A 10,338-nucleotide genomic window follows, 5' to 3' on the forward strand; every position below is an offset into this window, starting at 1 on the left:
CAGCCATGAAGAGCACATGCTGATGAAGATAGTTATTCTGAGTTCCTTGTATGATATTATTAATATTAATTCATAAATATGTTTTGACCTGTGCTCTCAAGTCTCAACAGAATGATGAGCAATGTTTTTGTCCACAAATGAAAAATAGAAAGTAAAAATAATACATAATAATATATAATGTGATGGAAAAAGTAGAGAGAAATAGAGGGAAAAAAATGGGGTGGAAGTAAGTTGAAAGAAAGTGGGTGATAAGAATACCAATACTCAATAGAAAAAGGCCATTGATAATAACTTTAGGAAGAAGCAAATAGGGTGTTGTTATTGGGCCCAACACAGTTGCTATTGGCCCCTACCAACTTTCAAAATTTCCAGAAACACCCTTCCTCACAACGCACAATGGAGATACACTTTTGTTGCACTAGTGGTAGTGCAAAAAACATTGTGCAACAAAGTCGCAATTCCTTTGTACATTTTTTTCACACCCACCTAATGCAGCGGAAATGTGATTTTATTGTGTAACTAGGTTTGTGAAAAAAAATGCACAATGAAATCACGATTTCATTGTGCATGTGGGAGTTAACAAAGAATGTACAACGAAAGTAAGATTTTGATGTACATTGTGTACAGGGAATCATACTTTCATTGTACAATTTTTTCTTTGTGCCCATAGTACAATGGAATCACGATTTCGTTGTATATTATACAATAGAATCACTCATGATTCTATTGTACATTTTTTTATTTTTTGACTGATATGTTTGAAAAATAGAAATAACTGAAGTATTGTAACTCGCCAAGTATAAAAATATTCTAATCTATATTTTCCTATCTAGTTGGCATTGTAACCTCATCAAATATAAAAGTATTCCAATTCATTTACCTACAAAAGTAAGAGAAAAAAAATTGTTGCATCACTTGCAGCCCAACATTGTGAAGCCAAGAGAGCATCACTAAAAGATTGAAAGTGTCTAAAACCCAATCCTTCCATGTTTTTGGGTTTACACATACTGGTCCAACTCGAATAAATTTCTTTAAGATCCAGGTTACCAAAAGTCCTCACAATAAGCTTGAAACTCGAATAAAAATGACACCAACCTCAGCATCTTTAATTCTATATAAATTTATACAGCGTCTCATAAAAATTTGGAATAATTTTTTATTCAATTCAGCGAGTATGGAACATATTTATATTTTATAGAATTGCTGTATCACTTCGGTAAATATATGGCTTTACATTGTTTTGGTAAATGATGGTTTACATTCAAGTTTGATTCCAACAAAAACTATTGTTCACAATTTTGTTTGCTGCATTTATATGTAAATAGCATTATTTGTATTTTCTACTTTTCTTCTATCATGCACTCAATCTTAGCTTATAATTGCAAGACTTATGGCATGTTTGATAAAGTTTATTAATTGAATTAATCACTTTTTTAAAAAATTCACATCAAATTGACAAATACAAGCCATTATTTTTTAAAGATTTAATTATCCATTTAATCTCTACAATTTCTAAACTTATTCATTTTAGTCCCTATAATAAATAAGTGAATATTTTTAATCCCTAAAATTTACATTTTAATTCCCAAAAGATTTATGCCGTTAAAATTCTAACTAACGAAATTAAAAAAATTTAACGATAGAGATTTTTTAAGAATTAAAATGTAAACTTTAGAGATTAAAAAATCCATTTAACCATAAGAACTACAAAGGATAAGTTGGGAAACTAGGGAACTAAATAAATAATTAAACCTTTTTCAAAATAAGTTAAACCAAACATTCAAGTATAATACTACCTCCAGTCCTGTTTATAAGACCAAAGGTAGTAACAATTTGATTTTCAAATTTCAATGTTGTCCAGTATCTACATGTTTCACGCTTTATGCCTGGATCATCACAAAAACCTCGTAGAAATAAATTCTGCAATTGCCATGCTTGATGTTAAACCGGGTGACTCGATTCCAAAAAGATTAATAAGACCAGGTACTCCATGAATGTCCTCTCCCTGCATAAATGAAACAAAAGTAAGACCAAATATGCAAATGTACAGTTAAAATGTAGAAAATCCAACAACTCCTACCACTTACAGTAGAACCTTACAAGTAGGTTGTTTGGAATGAATTTTTTTTAAAAAAAGGAATAGTGATGGCATGTGTAAATTTGGAGCATTGCTAACAAAACTTCACTGTATACTAACAGTATGCACAGACCACTCAATCATTCACTCATAAAACATGTAATGATAAAACAGCTGATAGCCCAGTAGATGAGCATGATTAACAAATTTCAAAATTATTACTGCCTTATTCCATCTTTATTTATTTGTTACGTAAAAGTTATATACAAGATACTGATTGGAATGCTAGCCTGCTAGGTAAGAAGAGCTTCTGTTTTTTTTTTCCCAGTTCTGTTCACAAATAAAAAAGTTAAATTAGTTTTTTGGTCCTCTAATTGATTTTTTAGATTCAATTTAGTCAAAAAACTAATTTAACCAATAAAAAATTGCTGGACTGGACACTCTTGCAAAGTTTTATAAAATTACATTTGAAGTTTGAACCAGGAGAGTTATCTTAAAGTTCCTGAAATAAATGTGTTATAGTAGACGCTGTTGAGGAGGATGTGCGGCTCTAAGAAAAATTAAAGGCCCCCGCCCCCCACCGCAAAAAAAAGAAAGATAAAAAGCAGGAGTAGCTTCAAATTAGTGACATTATAGTTCCAAACAGAACTGTTACTAAAGTCAATTTATCTATACAGAATCCAATAAGGATATAATGTGAATGTGACTGATCAGAAATATTTTTTTGCATGTCCTTAATTAGGTTGTGCATTTACAGTCAATAATGTCGCATATTTTCACTGTTCCCTAATAGAAAGTCATCATTATACCAGGTTGCCTCCTGGAACACTTCAATGCTAATATATCAATATTCATTACTGATAAACAAAGTCTATTGTATGTGTAATAGCCCTTGTTACAACATCAGCAAAGCCTTATCCTACTAGGTGAGGTCGGCTACATGGATCACGCGAAATCAAATAGTCAAAATGATGTGTAAAAGATAGTAGTAGGATAAGAATGCCAATCTATTTCATTTATGATAAAAATGTAGCAAATGAACTTTTCCGGATAAATATTTAACGGGAGGTGGCAGGACCAATGGGCTAATTTGGATTTTGGAGTTTACGAAATCAGTCAGTCAAAATGAGGGAACTGTTACAAAAAATTTATGGACGAAATGTAACATTGAATCTAACATGTTACACAATACTGTTTCTCTAATCAAATTAATGGACTCAGTACAGATTGTCAACAGAAAAGTTGGCCAACAGTAAGTGAGTGTTAGAAATAACCTGTATGACAAAATCAGAAGGTGGCTGCAAGGGTCCTGAAAGTTTAGGTCGAATCCCTGAATATCCAGGTTCCAGAGAACCATCCTTCAGATTTGGGTAGTACTTTCTTATCTCTGGATAAAAACGCTCAGCTCGATTTGCATTTACTGAATAGTCATACCTAGGATCCATGGTTACATAAGTCAATTCTGTAATCAGAACACAGGTTTTTTTTTTCAAGGGCATACATGGAAAAAGCGCCATGAAAGAAAAGGGAAAACATGAACAGAAGTTCTGCAGTGGCAAAACTATCCAAATTGTGTGCTTAAGATCATATGCAGATGTAAAATAGCTCCAGTGAGGGAAAAATTTCTGTTTATCCACTTAAAATTTAAGATAAATTAAAAGTATAACAATCTTAAACTCAAAAAGAAATAAATCACAAGACACAATAAGTATAATTCAAGGGGCGTCCAGAACCATTAGATACACTAACAGACACAAACAAGTAACTGCAGAATAAATCCAAGCTGTACACTAGTTTGATCAATAGGATAAGAGTCAACAGATAATGCCTATTCTAAGTAGATAGCACAATAAACCCTTCCACATGGTAAGACTCTGTAAGGAACTACAAAATGATTTCATTATACATGCAACTAGCTAACAAAAAGAACAAGATCTTATGACCCTAATCTGTTAGTTAGTTAAAGCATGTAGCAGAATTGTTCAAGTACTAGGTAAAATGTTATTGCAATAGTGGTATGGAGAAAAGATCTCCAGGTGTCAATAATCTATTGGGCATGTTTAACAGAAACTACAAATAATAGTAAGATATGCAATAGAACCAGACACAATCAAGTAACAACAGAATAAATCCAAGCTTATAGAGCATGGAATTGATTCAATTGAACCATTTCACAGACGAGCAAATGTCGCTATGGGTCTAAAGTAGGTAGTAAGACATGCAATAGAACTAGATACTAAAATATATCAAAAGCATGCAAATGACTCGGTATTAGGAATTACTTATTCTGAAAGCTAGAGATATCATCAACACTGTCAATCCATTCAACATTTGGGCCAAACTTGACCTGACCATTCAAGTCTATAGTAACATGCACTCCAATGCCACCATCCTCTGGTATAGGATATATCAAACGTCTGAAAGGAGAGTTTTTAGTATTAGATAACGTGAAGTAGCAACCACGTGCATAGTAAGCAGGAGGAACAACTCCACTTTTTGGGCCATTAAATCTCTTTGCAAGGACAGGGGAACTTAAGCCTGTAGAGTTCACAACAAGTTTAGGAATTAGTAGTAGTTCTGGTTGCAAAATTGATGTCCCTTTCCATTCTGTAAGACGGTCAGTTTCTGTCACATGAAGACAAATCTCACTTCCTTCAAGATGGCCACCAATGACTGTCGAATTGTATGTGAAGGTTGTTCCTTGATTTTCAGCTTCCCCCTGGACCAACATGAGGGTTTATATTCCTGTCAATATATCATGCTAGCTCAAAATAAAGGAAATGCATAATTACCAAAAACTGATTGCAGAATAGATAGATTCAAAATGAATCTGGATGTGTTAATCCATCTTTAAAACATTGTACCAGAAGCTAGAAATGCATACCACTAAAGAAAGCATTAAAGAATGGGAATCAACAATCCCAGTGAGAGGTGATAGTATAGCTTTCACGCATTGCAATTCAGGCTCCATTTTCATGGCCTCAACACCATCCACAATCTTCAAACCATCAACCCCATTTTGAATCCCACAATTTAAAATATCATTTAGCTTTGGAATCTCAGAAGATCGAGTAGCCACTATAAGCTTACCAATTTGTTTATGTGGAATATCATGCTTGGAGCAATACTCATATAACATTTCTCTTCCCCTTACACAAAATATTGCCTGCAAAAATAGACTGAATTATGGTCTACACAAAAGGGGGGGAAAGCTGTAAACATGTTTTGGTTAGTTGCCAGGAAAAAGAGTCTACAAAAATAAATTCCCAAGTATAAGATATGATGTAAACGATATGTTTTAGTCGTTATAAACATAGAAAACTATCCATTATTTTCACTTTATATTGCATAAACAATAGCCTAAAGCCTAAACCTAGGTAACCAACACAATGCAACAACTCACTTTTGATGATTAAAAAGCGAGCTAGGAATACAAATCATGTTTGTTACTACCATATAACTTCAACTTTATTCAGTACAAGTAGAGCATAATGACTTGTCAAATGTTTAAACTTTTTACTCAAGTGTCAGAATGTTTAACTAATGAATTCACCGGAAGTTCAAATGCAAAAATGCAATCTCTTTATACATTGCCTCCTTCCCAATTTATCAATTTAAATGATCTAGCCTTTTGGGTCAATGAATGACTCAATCACTTAAGTCTCCAATACCCAATATGCTCTTTTCACCTACTAATACTTAACCAGAATCACAACAAGGTATTAAAAGACGGTCTACAACTGCAATTTCAGCTGCAGCATTAAGATTTTCGTAAGTCTCCAGTTGTCTGCAATTTGTCTACAATTTTCCACAATATCAATGTTACTTATAGGTGCAAGTCCCTAATTGCATTAAACATTCAGCTGCATTTGTCTGAAATATTCGATAATATCAAAGATTGCAGCGAAACCCAACTGTGACCACAGCTTAAAGCCTTGAATCACAGCATAAACATGGCAACTTTATTTTGTGGGGTTACATAAAAATGACAACTTTGATTGTAAGGGAAAGGGACACACCAACCTTGAAAGAGTTGAGAGGGTAATAGATTCCAGCATGAATAACCTCACTGTTTCGAGAACTGGTTCCTGTTCCAAAGGTGGGGGCTGATTCCACGACCAACACTTCCCTGCCCTTGAGTGCTAGGGCTCTTGCCACTGCGATGCCAACCACACCAGCCCCTATCACCACACACTCCACTCTCTCCTTTGGAACACTGTCCCAGGTTGTCCTATTATCATTACTTTGAATGGTGCTGCTGCTCATGCTCCTGACCCATTTGCCAAATAAGTGCTTCTTCCGTTTCGTATGACCATCACCCCTTCTTCTTGATGCTGATATGCATCTTTCCCACCTTTGAATTGTTTGCTTCAGCATTTCTCCCTTTCTTCCGACTTGACTTGTTTCAACTATGCTTGTTCTGTTTGTTGGAAGCGAGAGGATTATAATCCCAGGATGAAATTATGGATCAATTCACCATTAAGGATTTGTTGGAAGAGAGTACTATACTGTATCTAAAAATTTATTTATATTAAGTGTTTATTTTAACAAAATAAATATTTTTTTTGTTTTTTAGTATTTCTGTCTAAATTATTTTGGTTTAAAAAAAGTAATCTTTTTGTTTATTTTAAGAAGTAAATTTTATTTGCTTCTTAAAAAATACTTATTTTTAAATTTAAATAAACTCAACCATTGTATTTTAGTATTTTAGATACCTAAATGATAATGTTTACATTCTAAGTTTCAATTTAACTGCCTTATAAAATAAACTTTGCGAATAAAGGGTCTAAGATTCAAATTACACTATTTTATTTATATATAAAATACTTGAATGATAGTCCTATTTTTATATTTGGTTCACTACTACAAAAATAAACTTTGAAAATAATCGGTCTAAGAAAAATAATATAATAATATTATATTATTATACTAATTCATTATGAATAAATTAATTTAAAAAAAATTACTCATTTATTTTCTATTTTTATTTTTCTATTGAGCATACTTTGAATAACTGAATTGCACAACAATTTTGTTAATATGATTACTTATTTTTATACCTTTTATATGACCACTAACTTCTTTAAAAAAATTTGTTTTGCCTTTTTTTTCCTAATATGATTACTTATTTTTATACCTTTTATATGACCACTAACTTCTTTAAAAAAATTTGTTTTGCCTTTTTTTCCTAATAAGGAGAAAAACTTTCAATGTCAATATTTCGCAAAGGCTAACCATGTGTTTCGATAGAAAATTTCAAAATTTTAGAAAATTTCAAATGTTAAAAGATTTAAAATGTTCTAATTTAAAATTCCTTCGTTTTGTAAATAATTTATTTGGATAAATCAATTCAAATTTTTGGATTTTCAAATTCTTATTTTGGATGGAGCAATTCAATTCCTCCAAATGCATAATTTTATTTTTAAATTCATATTTAAATATAATATTAAAATTTCAATATTATTTAATTTACTTTTATTAAATAATATTAGATAATATTTACAAATTATTGAATATTATTTAATTTAATTTCATTAAATCTTTAACAAAAAAATACTTAATTTTTCAAGAGTACGAAGATTAAATACAAATTTCTTTTCTTAAATTGTGAAAAGAGACTTATATTTTATTATATTCATCAATCAAGATGAAAATCATATATTATTTTTACAAACCACAACCAAACATGTCCATCATAGTAGATTCCAACCCAAATCCACACTTTATAAAAGACATGTTATCATTGGCAAGGGCTTTGATATAATTGTATATTAATAACAAATTGAAATTTTCATAATACACCACACATCATTCAACAATGTAAATAGGAGTCGTATTGTCAAAATAAGCACGACATGCGTAAAGTACAAATTAAAACAAAATGAATATTGACTCAACACTATAAAGTTTTGAAAGATAGATTTAATCATAGACTCAAGCACTCAAGTGTCTGCTACATACTGGAGCATCCTTGAAAACACTGATAAATCCTTTGAATTAATCTGCACAATTGCACACAACATAATAAATGAGAGTGAGATATTGTTAGTTGTCTTATACGACTAACTTTTGTATAAAAATCATTTTTCAAAACTTGTATAGTTCCCCAATTTATGGTTATTTTGTAGTGATTTTTGTAAATAAATTTTGTTTTATGGATAAAGTTGTCTCTAGAATATGTCCATTGGATTTAATGATGAAATATGTGTAATTTCAGGTGAAAAAGAGGCCAAGTCATGAAGTGTCAAAAGTAACAGTTGAGCTTAGCTCATCAGTGGGCTAAGCACGCATCCACTGCTAAGCGCAACTTCAACGCACTTAGTGCGAAGGAGAATCTGGCAGGGCATCAGCATCAAGGTCGCGCGCTAAGTGTGAGATTAGTGCGCTAAGCGCAGCAGGTGTCTTCAGCTAGGCTCAGCGCACGATTGACGCTAAGCTCGAATCCACTTACCTGCGCTAAGCGCGAGGGTGACGCTAAGCGCAATGTCGCAGATTCAGAGCCTATTTAAAGCCTGTCTTGTGTAGAATTAGGGTACAATGCCCAGGGCACAAAATTCCACAGCACCACAGTGCCTATTTCGGGAAAAAAGCTCTTGAGGTAGCAAGAGGAACAGTTTTTGCAGAGATACCTAGGTTTTGTAAGCTTATTATTGTTTGGGTTTCTTTGTAATAGCTAGCTAAGAACCCTAGTTGGGGATTTCTAATGAACAGCTGATGTAAATACCTAATATCTAATTGATTATGTTTTCTGTGTTCAATGCTTCTTTCAATGCTTAATGTTTGTATGTTTTTGGTCTGATCATCCATTTGTGTGCATAGTTAGGTGACTTTAGCATTGAGAAATGTACTATTGCCTTAGAACTTGATTGAAGCAGGATCGAAACTTAATCTTACAAGAGGGATCTGCAAATTAAGTTTTGGTTTTAATTATGTTGTTACAATAATGTTGTTTAGTCTAAGCCTAGTCTTACAAGAGGGATCTGCGGATGAAGCTTAGGCTAAATTAGGTTAAACTTTCGTAAGCTGCTTGAGCTGAGTCTAGTCTTACAAGAGGGATCTGCGGACGAAACTCAGTTTAAGTTAGTCTAAACATAAGAGGGCTGTCTCAATTGGGCCTAGTCCAACAAGAGGGATATGAGGACGAAGCTTGGATTGATTCGGTTTGACGAGGGATCAAGGTTTAGTAATTTAGGCTACAGCATAGAACACAAGAGCATGATTAATTAGAGAAATATATTTATATGCATCAGCTTGTTTGTGAGAAAGACCTAACATTTCTACCTACTGCTGTCACTTTTACTTACTTTGCATTTTATAGATTTAGCATAAAAGTTTAGTTTAAATTTTGTTTTAAATTATCAATCATACATGTTCTCTCAACAATGCTTCATTTCTGAACTTAATTCAGGCTAACATTAGTTTAAATTCCGTTTTAATTTTTAAATACTTGACGATCCGGTGCGCTTTCCGGCAAACCGGATTTCCCTTGAATATATTTGAACGAAGAAAAAGTGGAACAAAAAGCAACCGCAGGGGAAATCCAACAGATATATATTTGGAAACAATGTTAGTTACACCACAAAAAATGTGGTTTAGTTAACTAGCATGAGAAGCAAAACCATACAAGACACCTTACCAACTATTACATTAATTATAAGCATCAAGATACCCAACACATTAACAATAAAAACAAGGTCATCAAAAAGTTGTAACAGTAGCCATTAGTCCATCACACGAACTTTAGAATCAAGATTATGCTACGACAACCACAAATACATATACCAGAACATAACTATCTCATACAAACTATAATAAAATAATCATTAGGTGTCTTACAAGCAGTATTTCCAGGCAGTATAAAATGTAGAAGCAAATCAAAGCTTGGAGTGAAATGTAGAAGCATGTAAGGTGCATAACCTAATCAATCCAAGATAATGAGAAAAACAAAACAAGATAGTAAAATAAAACTGAAAAATACAAGTTACTCACCAAGTTTCAAGTTGTAGAAATATGTGTTAAAACATAATCCTCCTTATGCTCAATTGGAAGTGTTTTCACAATAGCTATCTGTCATACCCTAATTTCATCCGGGGACCATTGTTTGGTGGCATGCAACCTTTGTTTGACCGCATCGAGGTACTTGACACTCATCGTTAGGCAATCCGTGAAGTTTCACAACATTTCGAAAGTCAAAAAGGGCATTGTTGCGTAATCCATAAAGTTTCGCGACATTCTGGAAAGAAAATAAGTGTCTTACGTAA

The 10,338-nt window shown here is 32.7% G+C and overlaps 1 protein-coding gene across 2 annotated transcripts; it reads right to left on the minus strand.

The window, feature by feature from the left end:
- Window positions 1-1,718: 1,718 nt before the first annotated feature.
- On the minus strand, window positions 1,719-6,579 carry LOC100798359 (L-2-hydroxyglutarate dehydrogenase, mitochondrial). Of its 2 annotated transcripts, XM_003525687.5 has the most exons (5): window positions 6,101-6,579; window positions 4,962-5,243; window positions 4,360-4,796; window positions 3,352-3,511; window positions 1,719-2,005 (listed from the first exon to the last, which is right to left on the minus strand). In XM_003525687.5, the coding sequence occupies exons 1-5, from the start codon at window positions 6,452-6,454 to the stop codon at window positions 1,895-1,897; spliced, it is 1,344 nt and encodes a 447-aa protein (XP_003525735.2). In that variant the 5' UTR covers window positions 6,455-6,579; the 3' UTR covers window positions 1,719-1,894. The 2 variants fall into 2 exon arrangements, with proteins under 2 accessions (XP_003525735.2, XP_040871270.1); XM_041015336.1 differs by lacking the exon at window positions 3,352-3,511 and having other exon boundaries at window positions 6,101-6,570.
- Window positions 6,580-10,338: the final 3,759 nt, after the last annotated feature.

Source organism: Glycine max, chromosome 5 (genome assembly GCF_000004515.6).
Source record: "Glycine max cultivar Williams 82 chromosome 5, Glycine_max_v4.0, whole genome shotgun sequence".
NCBI lineage: Eukaryota > Viridiplantae > Streptophyta > Magnoliopsida > Fabales > Fabaceae > Glycine > Glycine max.

Coding starts and splice junctions, on each gene's coding strand:
- LOC100798359 (XM_003525687.5), bottom strand. CDS start 6,454: ATGCTGAAGCAAACAATTCAAAGGTGGGAAAGATGCATATCAGCATCA. Junction 4,797..4,961: donor CTTTAATGCTTTCTTTAGTG/GTATGCATTTCT, acceptor ATGTTGGTCCAG/GGGGAAGCTGAAAATCAAGG. Junction 3,512..4,359: donor ATCTCTAGCTTTCAGAATAA/GTAATTCCTAAT, acceptor CATGGATCCTAG/GTATGACTATTCAGTAAATG.